The 18,660-nt window shown below is 40.6% G+C and overlaps 1 protein-coding gene across 1 annotated transcript in view; it reads left to right on the top strand.

Moving 5' to 3' along the window:
• LOC126281767 (acetylcholinesterase-like) overlaps positions 1-18,660 on the top strand; it is a 100,471-nt gene that overhangs the window by 29,766 nt on the left and 52,045 nt on the right. The window contains exons 3-4 of the mRNA XM_049980965.1: positions 1,899-2,163; positions 11,251-11,436. Of these exons, the coding sequence (XP_049836922.1) occupies positions 1,899-2,163; positions 11,251-11,436 (451 nt within the window). The remainder of the gene's footprint in view (positions 1-1,898; positions 2,164-11,250; positions 11,437-18,660) is intronic.

The following is an 18,660-nucleotide window of genomic DNA, read 5'->3' as shown; positions in this document are numbered from 1 at the left end:
CTGTATTTCTGAGTAGCAAACAACGTTAAACAAAAACGAAAAAAACAGTCCAAATATAGTGCACGAGTGCGGGCGTGTGAGTGTGTTTATGTGTGTGTCTGTCTGTTGCGTGTGTGTGCGCGCGCTTACAGTTTCACAGCTTTGTCACATGAACATAGCCTTATTAAGAAATTTTATTTGTTAAAGAATCGTTTGATAGCGTGTTCGTGGGGTTCAAGTTTCCATAATTTCGCTCACTAAAGAACAGATGGCAGTAAAAGCTATCGTATAGCGTCTACTATGCTTGAGAAGCTTTCAAAAAGTCCACTGTCACTGTTTCATTGTCGTCATTAGACATGTTCTGTATATAATATTCTCCGTTCTCAATAAAAATTTTCAGTACTTCAAAACTCCATTTGTTGCCTTTTTCAGTACATGAATTATTACTAGATTACCATTTACAATGTCAAAAATATATCAAGTTTGATTAAGATGGGCAGCTATGACAGATTTAACTGGAATGTTTCAGCTAAATTCATGACTATGTTCTGCATATATAGTTCAGACGCTTCGTCCTGTCTGAACCACATACGGTACTGTGATTCTAATGTGTCCACATTGGCTTCCAGATATTTGTAATGATTGTGGAAACACATCCACAGGCTAATGGGGTGCTTGAGTGAGATGTAGTGTCTCTTAGCTTTCACAGTATTGTTACTTCCATGTATTGTAACAGGATACAACTTTCGGACATTTTCAACCACTTTCTGTTGACTTCATGCAAACATTCCACAGCGGGGCAAGTGCCATTCTCTTGGTATTTCATTCCCATATCGGTGTGAACTGTTGTTAGGATAATCCTTGTGAATTATCCATTCTTTTATTTCTATTTATTTCCAAAAGACAGGGTATAATGGACGGGGGAGACAACTTTGTTTCTGTTTGTTCTACATCTTTTAACATATTTTATTTAGTACTACGGCTACGTCTGTTGTGGAGGTTACGCCTATGTAGATATCATGCTTCCGACTGGTTCCAAAACTTACACTTATAATTGCAAGAACAGTTTTTTGGGCTAAATCCACAAGCATTCTCACACCGTCTATATACCACTCCATTTCACTAAGGCACGATATGTATGATAAGAGCTGCGTTTCCAGGTATCAGTATTGAAATGAAGGATAACTAATACATAGGACAGTAGAAGCACTTCTAGCCCACATTTTAAGGTGTCCTGAAAAACATTATAATGACCATTTTTCTTACTTCAGTTTCCATATACTTGTAATTACTACACTCACCATCGTATTCTAATTTTCGTCTGTCCCTACTTTTTTTTCCTTATTACTCCTTCCACCTCCAAGAGAACCATTTCGAACTAGATGTCCCACTAAGCTGTCCCATTTTTCGTAAGGAATTGACATAGACTTCTTTCCTCCTCTATTCATTTTTGTACATCTTGATTTACTACCTTATTTTTACTACATTGAAAATACCAGCAGATTTCTTCCTCACATCCCCAATGGTACATATTCCAATTTCATACAATGGTACGCTTCGAACGCACACATTCAGGCACTTGTTCCTCAGTTCTATATCAATATTTGGAATCAGTTTAGTTTTTTTAGTTTTTTTATTGAAGAAAGCTTCCTTTGACTGAAACCAAACTACTTTGGCTGTCTTCCTTGCTTCAGCCATCTTACATAACATTGCTTCCCAGACAAGAGAATTTGTTAAATTTTCACACAACGTATCCTTCAAAATTTTGATGTTTCTCACCTTCGTTTTTGCCTTGTTCATCCTTCAGTCACAATCTATGCTAAGTAAGCCGTTCACTCTTGTCATCAAGCTCTTTGTTTCACTCCCGGCCAGAATAGCATTTTAAAAGCAAAGTGTCGTTGTGTCGTTTATGCCCACAGGCGCCGCAGCCAGCAGCCAGCTGGTCTGGAACGCGGGATGCGCTGACATACGGCTCGGAGTGTCCTCAGGGAGGTGCTGGGTCTGAGGACTGCCTGTACGTCAACGTGTATGTGCCTGTGGTGAACGACAGCTCTCCACTCGCTGTAATGGTCAACATCTACGGTGGGGCATACACGGGGGGTTCCTCTACATATAGGGCGCCCGACTACTTCATGGACAAGGGTGTGCTGCTGGTCACATTCAATTATCGCGTCGGTTCCATTGGTGAGTAGTTCCATGGCGATGGTGCCCCAGTTACTCGAAGCAAAATCGATCAATTTATGTCTCCGTAGAAACGTCAGTTTAAATAAAATTTTTGCTGGCACTTAAGAAGATACAATAATTGTCGTAATTTCCAATCATGAATACAGCAACAACCCATTCTCGAATGGGATGTGTTCCACATTGTCCTAAACTTTTGCTACGCTCTTTAACATCAGTGGCTAAGTTTTACAGGCTCATGTACCTCCTCATAACATGTCCCTGAATCCCACAGTATCTCGTTATTTACGTGTAACATGAAACAAAACATAATGACTATTGCCAACAACGAGAGCGAATAAATTGGTCTGGTGTTGTCGGTGCGTAACACAGTACATTACATTATGCAAATCACGCGTATGACATTTCGTAATGATGTGGAATGTGTCAGTTTAATATGACGCTTCTTTACATTATGTAATTCATTTCCCCCCTTTTTTTACAGTTGCTACTTCATATCAAAAAATTCATAACTTGAGTAGAAGGAGTTGTCATTCACAAATAATTTTCCTTTTTTTTAAATGCTGGTTTGTTTTCGGTCCGACTTTAAGTGCTACTTGGTAAAAGACCAAAGACTTGTGTGGTAGCATAATTAGCTCCTTTATGTGCCAGAGTCAGATTTAACCATGAATACTGAAGATCATCCCGTCTTCTAGTGTTGAAGCTATGCACTTTACTCTTACTTTTGAAATTTCATGAGTTACTGATAAGTAATTTTATAAATGAATATATGAACTATGAAGGTACTGTGAATATCCCGAGTTGCTTCAACAAATATCTGCAATGTGAGCTTGGGTGGACTTCAGCTTTTATTCTGATTATGAGCTTTTATGTAATGAATAGTTGTTCTGTTAATGATGAACTACCCAAAAATGATGTCATATGAAAGCAGTGAATTAAAATAGGCACAGTAGGCTTATTTACTCATTTGTTTATCACCAGAATGAACAATAACCCTAAAAGCATACGTCGCTGAGCTCAAACATTCCAGTAGGTCATCAATGTGATTCTTCCAATTCATCAGAGCACACAAACAAAAATTTTGAATACGCAGCCTTATCAACTCACTTCTAGTCAAAGTATATATTTTAATGGTATTTACAGTACAGAGCCGAATACAGTGCGTTTTCTCAAAATGTAGTGATAGTCCACTTTCAGAGAACCGCTTGATAATTTTCTGAAAGATATAATTTACAATTTCCTCTGCTAATCCCTGTTTCTTTGGGTGTGATTACTATACTTGCATCATCAGCAAAAAAGAACAAGCTTTGCATCTTCATGAATGTAGAGTGACAAGTCATTGACGTGTATTAAGAATAATAAGGGTCCAAGACTGAAACCTGTGGGACATCATTCTTGATAGCTCCACAGTTAGAGGTCTCTGCTGAGTTTTGTAGACTATCTGCAGTGTTAATTTCAATCTTCTGAATTCTTCTAGTTAAACCATTTGTGCACTTTCTCACTTACAGCACAACACTGAAGCGTATCTAAAACAGTTTTATGATTCACACAATCGAAAGCCTTTGGGAGATCACAAAGAAAGGGTGATGTTCGGCTATTCAGAGCATTTAATATTTGATCATTGAAAACATATATGCCATTTTCTGTTGAAAAGCCTTTGTGAAAACTAATCTGGTATTTTGTTAATATTTAATTTTTACATACATGTGAAGCTACTGTTGAACACACCACTTTTTCAAGAATTTTTGGTGAAACAGTCAAAAGTAAGATTTGGAGGTAGTAGTCAGTTATCCGCATTTTTATGTAATGATTTAACAATAGCATATTTCTGTCTATGCAGAAAAAAGCCCTGCTCCAGTGAGCTTCTACATATGTGGCTGAGAAACTTGCTTATATGTTGGGAACTAGCTATTAATACTCAGTAGGAAACGTCACCAGTTACATATCATGTATTAGTTTTGAGTGAATTCATTATTTTCCTAATTTCAGTAAGAGAAGTGATTTGAATTTCAATTGTTTCACATTGCATAGGTGTTGCCTCTTCCATATGCAGCCTTGTATTTTCTAATAAGCAGCAGGATAGCATTTTCTCTACAACAAAAAATTATAATTAAATATATTTTCGACTTCTGACTTTCTGTTAACAAGCTTTTTATTGAATATAATAGAAAAACAGTCTTCTTGTGTTCTCAGTTGCCCTGTTTAAGTTGTAACAATATACCAAATTGTTCTAATTTTATTATCATAGGTACTAATCGCAGACATAAAGCACATAATTCTCGACTTTCAATAACTTTTCTAATTACAGTATAGTGGTTCTTATAATGTTTGACTGAGTCTGCATCATTACTCCCTCTGACTGTAAGAGGCATTTGCGTTTCTTGTTTAGAAGATGTTTTATGTCTTTAGCAAGCCACAGTATTTTAGATGGTTTCCTACAACTATGTTCCACTGTGTTCTCAGGGAAATTGTGTTCATTTATACTCACAAAGATATCGTGAAATAGTTTAAATTTTAGAGATGGAGCACAAGCTGTAATTAGGGAAGGATGGACAAGGAAATTGGCTGTGCCCTTTCAAACGAACCATCCTGGTATTTGGTTGAAGTGACCAGCGAAATCATGGAAAACATAAATCATTATGGATGGCTGCGAATCCAGTATGCTAACCACTGAGCCATCTTGCTCAGCAGGAAAAGTTCTTATTTGGTTAAATTCATCTTGGTCTATAAAAACATTATCTAGCAACGTGCTGCTTTCCTGTACTACCAAGACTCAGGACAGTGTATAAACAACATTACATCAGAATTTACATCATTTGCAGACTAATAATTACAGGTATTAGATGTCATATGTTTTTAGGTTCGTTAGTACCTCCAAATCCATGGAGCAAGAGCAGGCCATTATTGCTTATTTCTCCTGAGAATCAGGTCATGTGTTAGGTGTGGGCGTGTGGTCACAAAACGGTTTGTCTATACTCAAAGGTATAATCCACTTAATGATGCAGTTACGACCATGCAGAAAACACTAGTAAATTACGTGATGTGTTTTACCGATACCACACAGAACAATAAAATACTACCGCTTTTAGTTACAGTAGAGATTTTATTTCATGATTCATGTCAAGGCCGGGGGCCGAGTCTCAGCTAGTTCGACAGTTTATGTCGGTTGTTTTTCAGATTTAAGTTGATTCTAATTCTTTTAGATTTACAATGACGTGTTGTTAAGTGGCACATTGTGAATGTGACTTTCAAAAACCCATACAAATAAAATAATAACTGTTTCTTCTAGTGGATACATGGTTTTGAAGCACAGTATGAATAAACATTTTTACGTACACGTATACTTTTCATTCTGCAGCACGCTAGTCAAAAAGTTTAAAATCCCGCTCTTTTGCGCATCGATTCTTCGTGACTAGTCTCTTGTAAACTTCAGCATGCTCTTCATCAGCATTAAACTGTTCTGATCCTGGCAATGTCTTACAATCCAATATCAGTCTCTGTCTGTTCATGGTGTAATCTAACTGAAATCTTGCCATATAACGCAGCCTCTTCTAAGAATACCTCCTCCTCTTGTGATTCTTGAACGGAGTATTAGCTATTACTAGCTGAAATTTATTACAGAACTCTGTTAGTCTTTCTCCTCCCTCATTCCATGCCCCAAACCAATATTTTCCTTTAATCGTTTCTTCTACTCCTTCCCCTACAACCCCATTCTAGTCCCCAATGATTATTAGATTTTCATCTCCCTTTACGTAATGAGTACCCGTTCCATGTCCTCATATACTTTCTCTATCTCTTCATTTTCTGCTTGTGACATCGGCCTGTATACCTGAGCCATCGTTGTCGACTTTGGTTTGCTGTCGGTTCTGATAAGAATAACCCTATCACCAAACGGTTCACGTTAACTCTCTTTCTTCCCTGTCTTCCTATTCATTACGAATCCTATTCTCATTATACCATTTTCTGCTATTGTTGATATTACCCTACACTCACCTAACCAGAAATCCCTGTCACTTTCCATTTCACTTCACTGAGACTTAGTATTTTCTCGTTCAGATTTTCTATCTTCCCTGCCACATTCAAACTTCTGACATTCAACGCCCCAACTCCTAGAATGTTATCCTTTCGTTGGTTATTCAATCTTTTTCTCATGGTCATACCCCCTTGGCAGTTCCCTCCCAGGGATCCTGATGGGGGACTAGTCCGGAATATTTTGCCAATAGAGAGACCATCATGAGACTTCTTCGATTACAGGCCAAAGGAATCGCTTTGCAAAGGTAGACAAGCACGTTAATAGCCATTGGTCATAACAGTTTGTCTCATCAGTGTGAACGAATGCTATGTAGAGACTATGATAACCGTAAATGAGAATGACTTGAACAGTTTCTGATCTCGGCACCTAATGAATACTGCATTTAGAACCAGTTATAACCAAAGGTAGTATCTTACCTCCTTACAGCTCTCTCTTTGTTCATATATTAGAGTAAATGTACTTCCACACTGACATATAATTTCTCTGGTTTATAAATAACTTCACTTGTGAGCTACAGGATACTTCTTCAAAGCTATTGTCAGTTCATTCCATCAGGAAGGGAAGCCATTCCATTGAACTCAGTACTCTCTTGTCAAAAGGATTTGACTGAAATAGAAATACATTGGATCTCAATAAATGACTCCCACGGCTCCTGCTTCAAATTACAATATACAACTAGCTGCCCTTCGTGTCAAAAATAGTGTGAACGAAGACGTAGATCATTGTCTAGTTTGTTTTGACGGTTCTCGGAGAGCTATTTGAGATGTGTGATTCGGTTAAGAATATAGAAGGCCTATGTTATTGGTGGCGGGTATGTAATGTCAAGTAAATTTGAGACCAAAATATGATCTACCTACTACCCGTAAATTTGGTCCACAGTCTGAATAAATTGTTGAATCGGCGTCATACTAAGTTAACGGTTCTATAGGTTTGACTTGCTATTGAAATTTCGCCGTTACAGAATTATCAAAGCGTAAGTAATTGGTGCAATGTCGCAATACAGATACAAGTTATAAATAGCGGTAAATATGTTCCGTTGTGTCTCATTCTGCAATAATGGGAGCGACAGCTGTGACCACCCACATAAGTAATACAGTTACTCCACTCGTGCTAGTTTTCGGGCTGGTTGCAACAAATAAGCCATTCAGTGCAAAAATCTAAAAATTACTCATATACAGAACGAGATGATTAAGATCACAATATGCGTTACAGCTGAAGAGAAGTGGACATCTCTGAGAAAGGCTAATCACTAATCTGGGGAAGAAAATTATAAGTACAAGGAAGGCACAATGACTCTATAATGAGCTATTCATTTGTCAGACGGGGGAGAGAAGTTAAAAATAGCAGGAGGGCTTGGGGAAAGGAATGAAAGAACAATCCACCTGGTAGAATTCTGCACAGATCGTAATTTAATTATTGCTAACACTTGCTTTACAAATAACGAAAGCATGCTGTATATTTGGAAGAGATCTGGAGGCACCAGAAGGTTCCAGATGGGTTATGTCACAAATAAAAGTTTACAAACAAGAACATAAACTAGGAATTATTCCCAGAGGCAGACTTGGACTCTCGCTATAATTTTTTGATTGTGAACTGAGGAATACAACCAAAGAAATTTGAGAAATGTAAAAGAAGTAAGGAGATAACACTTGGGTAAACGGAAAGGAGTCTTTTTAGAGTTTCAGGGTGATCATTAGGCAATTATTGACTGAATCAGGTGAAAGGGAAACGACAGAAGACGAATGGGTAGCTTTGAGAGATGAAACACTGAAGGCAACAGAGTATCAAATGCACTCAAGGACATGGCCTAGCGTAAATCTAAGACTAACATAAGAGATACTGAAATTAATAGATGGAAGTAGAAAATATAAAAATCCAGCAAATGAAGCGGGCGAGAGGAAATAAATATTTCTACGGTATGACATCGAGGACAAATGCAAGGCAGTAAAAACTGGCATGGCTAGTGAAAAAATAGTGGTAGCCTATAGGAGAACTGAAGCAACATTTATTGAAAATAGCAGCAGCTCTATGCATATGAATGGCTTAGAATACTAAACCACGCTAAACAGACAATGGCAAGGTGAAAGGTAGTAGAAACATACAGGAGCACCACACGAAAAAATTTTCTTGGAGACAATCTTATCGAAATTGAGGGGAAAGTAGGTGAGGATGACATTGGAGACAGTATGTTGCCTGAAGAGTTTTACAAACCACTTAATGAGACCTAAGTCGAAATAAGGGCCCTACGTGAACGCCATTTACAGAGAATTATTGAGATCCTTAGAAGATTAAGCCATGACAAAACTGTAACACCTGATGTGCAAGATACATGCGAGGGGAAGCTCCCTCAGATTTCAAAATGAACTTAATATTCCCAGTTCAAAAGAAATGTTGATCGGTGTTAATATTACCGAACTAGCTTAACAAATCATGATTTCAAATTGTTGACGGGAATTATATGCAGAAGAACGGAAAAATTGATAGAAGCCGATTTCTGAAAAATTAGCATTTCTGTGTTTTGAGAAAGCCTGAAGGTGGCAAGTGTAAAAATACAGGGAGCAAAAGGCTTTTACACCTTGTACTTAAACCAGGCCGATGTTATAAGAGTCGAAGGACCTGAAAACGAATAAGTCAGGGTTGTAGCCTATCCACTACAAAGGAGAAATTAGGAATGAACGCTAAAATTAAGGAAGAAGGAATAAAAAAGACTGAGTAAGGGTTCTCTGGTCACTTTGTAATTAGTGACGGCAATGGACATGGATGATCAGTTGACTGGAGCGGGTCATATAATGAAAGGAAATCGTTAGCTGAACGTCAAATGAAAGTAAAATAAATCAATTCTGGTAATGCGGAGGGAATGACAATGTGGTTCATGGGAAATACTGCAATTGATGGTCTCCCAGTTAATTTGCAGATATGTTCATGTCATCTCCCGCAGTTCCACGTAATACGCCATTCACAGCAGTGTGGAACTTCACCACTCTAGGTGTGTACTGAGACAGCTGAGTAGTGCAGAGCGTTACGGCTGTCCAACACATAAGCCGCCAGTGTTCCAGACAGAAGAACAGTATCCAAGTGGATGAAATAATTGCGTGAGACAGCTTTTGTAGTCAGTGAGAAGCATAACGGACCCTACACGACAGTTCGAACGGTGTAAAATATCCGATGAGTTCCTGCAGCTTGGCAACTATCCCATACCGATCCCTCAGTCATGATTAAAGAACATTAGAAAGCAGTTGCAGGTCTCTGCAGACGGTTATGCACTAGAATTTTAAAGTTTTACTCTTATAAGTGCCAAATGGCTCAACAGTTACGACCAGGGGATAAAGTAAAAAGACAATTTCTGCACAACATTCCCAGACGCGAATGACCCTGATGACACATTCCAGGCATATCTCGTGAGGTCTGAAGACGAAAAATCTGAATGTGCTTGTCAATAATCGGAACGTCTATATTTTTCGGATGCAAAGCATGCCCGGTGACGCCACCTGATCTGTCAGCCCCTGACTTTTCTGTGGTATTGCCTCGAGATCAAAGTATTTTTACAGTGACACCATAATACTGATGTGCTGAAAGCTGCGATTCAGGAAGAGACAGGAGGCCGTTTCCCAAGAAATGATTGCGAGCACAATGATGAGCTTACACAAACGTCTTCAGCAATGCATCGCCAGTAATGTACTTGTTATGCAGTAAATTGTGTTTGAATTTTCAGTAGTGACCACATATGAACAGTAGCAAACTATGTGTTATATTGACGTAAATATACGCCAAGCAAACTGTGATATTTCACGTGGGCAACAGCGTAGATTAGGAAATGAGACACTAAAAGTAGTACATGAGTATTGCTATTTGGTTAGCAAAATAGCTGATGATGGCTGAGGTAGAGAGCACAGAGGATACGAAACTTAGGGCGGCAATAGCAAGGAAAGCATTTCTGGAAAAGAGAAGTTTGTTATCATGGCATTTAAATTCGAACATCTGGAAGTCTTTTCACGGAAGTGAAAGCAGATGATAAACACTTCAGCCAAAACAGAATCGAAGGTTTTGAAATAAAGTCCTACAGACAAATAATGAAGATTAGATTGGAGGAACGAATAATTAACGACCAGTTGGGAAAAAAATAAATTTTAGGTCGAGTTTACTAAATGGAGAGCTCGGTAAATAGGACTTATCTAGAGGCATCAGAGATTCGTAAGTCTGATAGTTGAGGGATGTCTGGTAGGTAAAACTTCAGAGCGAGAACAAGATTTGAGTACAATAATCTGGTCCAAATGGGCGTGGGTTGTTGTAAGTATGTAGGAATGGAGATATTTTCACAGGACAGGCGATGGTAGAGATACCAAATAAATATTCATATTGAAGTGAGCTACAACAACATACAGAGTTCCTTCCAGATTTAATCATTTCTGATGTACCTTAAACAGCTGATTAATCTGAGTGCATAAAATTATGCCACTTGAGAATCTGGGAACACAGCTAGCGTAGTACTTGTGATACCTTAATGAATTGGTGAAGACCCTATGGGAAACACTCCAGCAAATCTGAGAAAAATTGTCGGATAATTGAGAGATTGGGAAACGTTGGTTTCCAAAATTTTTTTTTAAACGGATTTCCGTGGCTGCCCCTTCAGTCATCGTCATGAATATTCGTTCTTTTATTCTAAACCGAAAAACCCCACTGAGCTACAGCAAATTCACTCATCACATCTGGTCGTAAGCAGCACAAAATTCATTGTTAACAGCCACACTTTCAAGATTTTTGCGACCAAATCCGTATTACCGAATGAATTTCTCATTTGACTTGATTCATAACTGCAACAGTCAATTTGGAACGGAAAATATAGCTGAACGAGAAGCAGTTCTCAGCAGACCTGCTATCGTTACTAGATCCGCCCACTAATTCCCACCCGACCAGAAAGTAGAAGCTATTTTCTAGATTGCTCATGTGTTGTAAGCACAGATGTAGTAAGAAATTACCATAGTACCACTTGTTCAAACAACAAACCCTTTGTCACAATGAATGATGTTCATCCATTCGGACGCTGTGGTATGTGCTAGGTTTCCTGAGCCTTCAGAATGACGACATACCTGGCAACGCGGGCCTCAAGGACCAGGTGTTCGCGCTGCAGTGGGTGCAACGCAACATCGCCGCCTTCGGTGGAGACCCGAGCAAGGTCACCATCTTTGGGGAGAGCGCAGGCGGTTCCTCGACGTCGCACTTGTTCTTCTCTCCGGCAGCCAAAGGTGAGTCATGTCTGTGGTGAGCTTCACTGTCGACATCCATCACAAATAAAAGTGCCTCCCACCTGTCGAAAGTACTCTCTGTATCATATGGCATGTGGGACAACACATATTGCCCGAAACCAATTACGACCCATAAGTAAATGAAATCTTGTACCACACAGGAAACAGTGAAATTCTTTTATGTCGTAAGTAATCGCCAGGGCATCATTTAGCAAATACATTTTTGTGCATTTGCTTTTGATTGTTTTCAATAAGGAGTCCTTTGTGACATGTGTCGCACCGCAGATTTTTTACTCCATTTTTCCACATCCCGTTATTGGGACAGAAAATGTGGAATTTAATAATTTATTTTTCACAGAAAACATGACAACTCTTTCACATTACTTGGAGCCAGAAGATTACTTATAGTAAAAACATTTTCGTGCATGTGTCTCTCGCTGATTTCATTAACATCTCATCCATCTCATCCATTGGTCTATGGTCTATTGCACGTTGGTAGTTGCTTTAAGAACTCAACATATTGTTACAGACCTGCTGTTGTTATGGATGAAACCCAATTATGGGTTGATACTTGCGGAATTAGCTCTCACCTTCGTAATCGATCACGTAGTTCTTTTCCTGCGTTCTTTCATTGCAAAGAGTATGATCGTGTGGTTTTAGATACATTTTTAGTGATTTCGCCGTAGAAAAATTGTTTGAACAATGGAAAATTGGTCTGAGGAACTATGGGTTTTCATCGTACAAAGTTTATAAATCCACATTTTGCCTGCCGATACTAGATTGATCTGACCTCGGATTTCACATGTGTTACGAAAGCTTCGTATCTAAATATGTTAGCAACTACAGTGAAATTAAGGAGAGCTTGATTTCGAGTTACATTTTGAAGGAGAACCAGTATTGGCCTTTTTTTGTTTTATTATCCGCAAAATCGATTTTCGGTCACTTAGTGACCATCTTCAGTGCTGTAATACACAATCAAAATTGGAAGGCACGGGTATCAACAAGCTTAGAGCAATCACATGTGAGCGAGTTTATGTGATCGCTCTAAGCTTGTTGATACCAGTGCCTTCCAATTTTAATTGTATATTACAGCACTGAGGATGGTCACTAAGTGACCGAAAATCGATTTTGCGGATAATAAAACAAAAAAAGGCCAAAGCTGATTCTCCTTCAAATCCTATCCACTATTTGGTCGTGGTGCACAGAACACTCCATGGAGTCACCAATCAATGAGTTAAATTTTTTTACCTTAGTTTTGAGGTTGTTTCGCTGTATTGGTAAGAGAAATGGGTTGCCTGAAAATGCGAAGATGGAAACAGGGTCAATGGAACTGCTGAGTGGTGAGCTCAAAGGTATCAAGAACCAAGGATTAATAAACGTTGAGATCATTTGGGATGGCCAAGGTGTCTTCGAAGTTGGATATCAAGTGCTTGGCTTTCGTGAGGTTGTCATGACGGGTCCGACTGTTACATGAGAATGCAGACTTTCTCAGCGAATTTCGTTGATACGAATTTCGTTGATACAATTTTCTCTAGCTATCAGCCACGTGCTGGCTCAGCGTTGTGAAGAGTTTCCCGTTTGTTACCTTCAGAAAAATTGTTTAGGGTCGTGGTTGCTGGTGGCTGACGGACAGGATCATGTACTTGGTTCTAGGTGCAAGAGTCTAAGCACTTATGGGTGCTGTTCCTCCTCATTCCTAGCTTGATGGTTTATTACATGCTGCCATAACAGAATTGTCCTCTATGTTACCTGAAACAAATGAAAACAAATACTGCTAGAAAGCTAGCGAGCGTCAAAAGCGTTGGGCATCGTGGGAATCATCTACCTTCTCTTTTTTTGGTGGTTCGAACTTCACTTCGGTAAGATGGGAGGAGTCCGCTGGCCGCAGATTATCGCCCACATACGCGACGGCTTCTTCCGTGATGTACCAACACTTCTTGTTGGTGATGATGGGGTAGGAGTTTATAAGCTCCACATCTGCCCGCCGGACAAACTCCTTTTCCTTGAATTTCCAGTTCAGCGGTTCGCACACCCAACTGAAGTCACGTGGTACGTATGGGAGAGGAGGGATATCTAACTGCGTAAGGGTAAAGTAAAATCATGGTGGGTCTAGGTGCCATCTCCGAGAGGTTCGGCGATCTTGGTGAGTACCTCCCTCACGTTATTCTTGCGAGGGATGGGCAGGAACTCCAAAGGACAGATCGTCTCCTTCTTTCTTGGTCCTCTCTGTATCCACGGTCAACTCCTCAGCCTCCCGGCTTTCAGCAAGTGCCGAGGAGGCAGTCAGCTTCCCTTGAGCAGTAGTCCCCATCTCCATGGCCGCCTCCTCGACCGCCTGCGTTTACGTATCGTCCAGCGAGACGACCGTCTGGGTTTCCGAGTCCACCCCCGTACTGGCGTGGGTCGGCGCATCTTCTCGTGTTGCGCTTGACTCGCGGGTCAGGAGTCACGTGCAGCGCCTACCAGCGTGCCTCGTCCAGCTCCGTTTTCAGGGTCGCCCTCTCCTCCACCATGGTGGATTTGAGCTCGGCAACCGCGTTGTCGGTCACTTTCCGCAACTTTCAACGGAAACCACCGTCGTCTTCTTCGTGGTGGCGCAGCCCGCTTCCCCCCCTTAGAAGGGGCGGCGGGACTGCCACTGTGTCAACTTGAACCGCCTCTTTGCGTGTGGCGGCCCTCATCTGCTGCCTTGATATGACTGCTTTATCTCATTATTTGAAATTTTGAACAATTACTGTTGTTCTTTTAGGTGCTTAATTTGCTTATCTTATTTCTAAATTTGATTTTTCCTCTAATTTATTTTCCTTACATATAATGTCTTTTGTTAGATTTGCTGGTTCTATGTGATAGCTGTATTTGCGGCATAAGGACCGACCCTGTTCACTTACGTGGCAACTGCACTTTGCGACTTGTCACAGTCGCGTCTATAAAGAGCATTAGCACATCTCAAACACGCGGCTGTGCCCTGTATGCCTTGGCTACATGATCCATATTTTAGCATTTGTAGTATTGCTGTTTGACATTAGGTGTACCCGTGTTCTATAAGTAGCGTCTTTCATTAATATTCCAAAACGTCCTCGGTCCCTGGTTGGAAACCCGCCACCGTTTAAATTGTGGTTAATAATCAGCAATGGTGGCCCAAGACTTCTCCTATAAGAAGTCACCCTCATTCTGTCAACGGCCTTGTCAAAGAGGGAGGGGAAGTGGCTAGATATCCAGGGGTCCATGGGGTGGGAAACTGTCCCTAAAGGCGGAAGAATTAGCAATGATCAAAGGCATGAAGACGTAGAAGACAATGGAAACCAATGCATTAAAGACATAAAACGTGTATCCATAGGACAAGTGGCTTGAAGTTGAAAAAGTGTCATTATGATCTCACCATTGGCAAAAGATTCAGGAATAGTCTCCCATACGCGTGGCTGGGAGGGGACTGTCAAGCCAGACGTGACTATGAGAAAAAGCATGAATACGCAAAGAGAGGGTAAATTTCTGCGAGTCGGGGAGTGCAATGTCAGAAGCTCAAAGCGGCAGGGAAGCTAGAAAATCTGAAAACCGAAATGCAACGGCTCGATCTAGATATAGTGGGGGTCAGTGAAGTGAAATGCAAAGAAGACAAGGATTTCTGATCAGATGAGTATAGGGTAACTTTAACATCAGCAGAAAATCGTATAACTGAAGTAGGATCCGTTATGAATAGGAACGTAGGGCAGAGAGTAAGTTATTGTGAACACTTCACTGATAGTCTTGTTATTGTCAGAATCAACAGCGAACCAACACCGATACAATTATAGTTCAAGTATACATGCCGATGTCACAAGCTGAAGTAGAGAAGACAGGGAAAGTATATGAGGATATAGAAAGGGTAATATAGTATGTAAATGGAGATGAAAATCTAATACTCATGGGAGACTGGAGTGCAAACGTACGAGAAGGAGTAGAACAAAAGGTCACAGGAGAATAAATGCTTGGGACAAGGAATCAGAGATGAAAAAAATGGCTCTGAGCAGTATGGGACTTAACATCTGAGGTCATCAGTCCCCTACAACTTAGAACTACTTAAACCTAACTAACATAAGGACATCATACAAATCCATGTCCGAGGCAGAATTCGAATCTGCGATCATAGCGGTCACCCGGTTCTAGACTGTAGCGCCTAGAACCACTCGGCCACTCCGGCCGGCGAATGAGAGATGAGAATGACTAGTTGAGTTCTGCAATAAATTTCAGCAGTAGCGAATAATCTGCTCAAGAATCACAAAAGGGGGAACAATACTTTGAAGAGGCCGGGTGATACGAGAAGATTTGAATTAGATTACATCATGGTCAGACAGAGATTCTGAAATCAAATAGCCGGCCGGAGTGGCCGTGCGGTTCTAAGCGCTGCAGTCTGGAACCAGATGACCACTACGGTCGCAGGTTCGAATCCTGCCTCGGGCATGGATGCGTGTGATGTCCTTAGGTTAGTTAGGTTTAATTAGTTCTAAGTTCTAGGCGACTGATGACGTCAGAAGTTAAATGGCATAGTGCACAGAGCCATTTGAATTTATTATTTTTTTTAAATATCAAATACTGAGTTGTAAGGCGCACGCAGGAGCAGATAAATGTAGTAATGATGAAGAGTAGGCTGAAGTTAAAGAGATTAGTCATGAAGAATCAATACGCAAAGAAGGATACGGATGCACTAAGGAATGACAAGATATACTTGAAGTTCTCTAAAGCTGTAGTTACAGCAGTAGAGAATAAACCAGTTAATGGGCAATCACAGAAATTGGAAAGAAAAACATAGGTACAAAGAAGGTAACTGCGAAGAAGCCACGGGCAACAGAAGAAATACTTCAATTGCTCGATGAAAGAAGAAAGTACAAAAACGTTCAGCAAAGCTCAGGAATACAAAAAAAATTCAAGTCGCTAAGGAATGAAATAAATAGGAGGTGCAAGGAAGAGAAGACAAAATAGCTACCTGAAAAATGTGAAGAAGCCGAAAAAGAAATGATTGTTAGAAGGGCTGATTCAGCAAATAGGAAACATTTGGTGAAATTAAAAGCAACGATGGTAACATAAGGAGTGCAATGGGAATTTGACGACTAAAAGCAGAGGAGAGGGCGGATAGGTGGAAAGATTACATTGAAAGCCTCTAGAGCGGGCAGGTTTGTCTGCTGTGATAGAAGAAGAAACAGAAATCGACAATCTAAGAGAGCTTTTGGGGACTTAAGAACAAATAAGGCGCAAAGGATAGACAATATTCCATCACAATTTCTAAAATAATTCGGGAAAGTGGCAACAAAACGACTACTCACGTTGGTGTGTAGAATTTGAGTCTGGCGACATACCATCTGACTTTCGTGAAAATATCATCCATAAAATTCCGAAGACTGCAAGAGCCGATAAGCGAGAGAATTACCGCCAAATCAACTTAAGACCTCACGCATCCAAGTTGCTGACAAGAATAATTTACAGAGGTCAGGAAAGAAAATTGAGGATGTGTTGGATGACGATCAGTTTGGCTTTAGTAAAGGTAACGACACCAGAGAGATAGTTCTGACGATATGGTTGATAGCAGAAGCAAGACTAAAGAAAAATGAACATACTTTTATAGGAATTGTCGACTCAAACAAGCATTCGACAATGTAAAACGGTGCAAGATGTTCGAACTTCTGAGAAAATTGGGGTAAGTTGTAGACAGAGAAACGGGTAATATGCAATATGGAAAGGGACAACAGGGAATAATGAGTGGACGACCAAGAACGAGGTGCTCGTTTTCAAAAGCGTGTAAAACAGGTACTTAGTCTTTAGACCCTACTATTCAATCTGTACATGGAAGAAGCAATGATGGAAATAAAAGAAAGATTCAGGAGTGGAATCAATATTCTAGGTGAAAGAATATAACTGATACGAATCTTCCTGGCAGATTAAAGCTGTGTGCCGGACCGAGGGTCGAACTCGGAACTGTTTCTTTTTGCAGGCAAGAGCTCTACCAACAGAGTACATGACGCAAAAGGCAAGGTCCCAAGGTCGAGTCTCGCTCCGGCACGCAGTTTTAATTTGACAGGAAGTTTCATATCAGTGCACATTCCGCTGCAGAGTGAAAATCTTATTCTGATCAGTTATACGATTTGCTGATGACGTGAAAAAGAATTGCATGATCTGCTGAATGGAATGAACAATCTAATGAGTACACAATATGAACTGAGAGTAAATCGTAGAACTTCGAAGGTAATGAGAAGTAGTAGAAATGTGAACAGCGAGAAACTGAACATCACTATTAATGGTCATGAAGTATATGAAATTAGCCAATTCTACTACCAAGGCAGCACAATAACTAATAGCGGACGGAGGAAGGAGGAGATCACAAGCATGCTAGCACTGGCTAAAAGGGCATTCCTGGCCAAGAGAAGTCCACTAGCACCAAACACAGGCCTTAATTTGAGGAAGAAATTTTTGAGAATGTACGTCAGGAGTACAGAATTGTGTAGCAGTGAAACATGGACTGTGGGAAAACCAGAACAAAAGGCAATCGAAGCGTTTGAGATGTGATGCTATAGAAGAACGTTGAAAATTATGTGCACTGATAAGATAAGGAATGAGGAGGTTCTGCGCAGAATGGTAGAGGAAAGGAACATGTGGAAAACATTGACATGGAGAACGGATATGATGATAAGGACACCTGATAAGACATTATTGAATGTCTTCCATGCTACTAGAGGAGCTGTAGAGGGCAAATTCTGCAGTGCAAGGCAGAGGTTGGACGTAAGTTGCAAGGGCTGCTGTGGGACGAAGAGTTTGGCATAGGAGAGGGATTCGTTGCGGGGTTCTGTAACGTTCTCACCTTTATAGCCTCTGGTCAGCAGACTCTCATGCCGAGGGCCCAATATGTCAATGTGTGAGCCAATCGCATGCACCTAGAAGATATGTCGCTGCCTGTCGTGGGGACATGGAGAAGGGGCGGTGGGTAGCAGCGGGGTCGGTATGTCGAGTCCCCAACTGTCGCCTGCCTATTCCGTGTGCTGCCTCCACCACTCTTACACAACGCTCCTGACTCGTATAGGCTGACGCCGCTACCCACGCGGAGCTTAGTTGGCAATCTCAGCTGGCAAAATCGTCGTGTGCTGGCATTTCCAGTGTCTGCTTGCTTACTTTTTTTGTTAATCTCATTTTTGTTCGTTGCATTTCTTCGTGGTGGTCTTCCCGTGACACCCGATACAGTTCATCGTTGATCCATTCACT

This window comes from Schistocerca gregaria, chromosome 7 (assembly GCF_023897955.1).
Source record: "Schistocerca gregaria isolate iqSchGreg1 chromosome 7, iqSchGreg1.2, whole genome shotgun sequence".
Lineage (NCBI taxonomy): Eukaryota > Metazoa > Arthropoda > Insecta > Orthoptera > Acrididae > Schistocerca > Schistocerca gregaria.
This window is presented reverse-complemented; position numbering and strand designations above follow the sequence as displayed.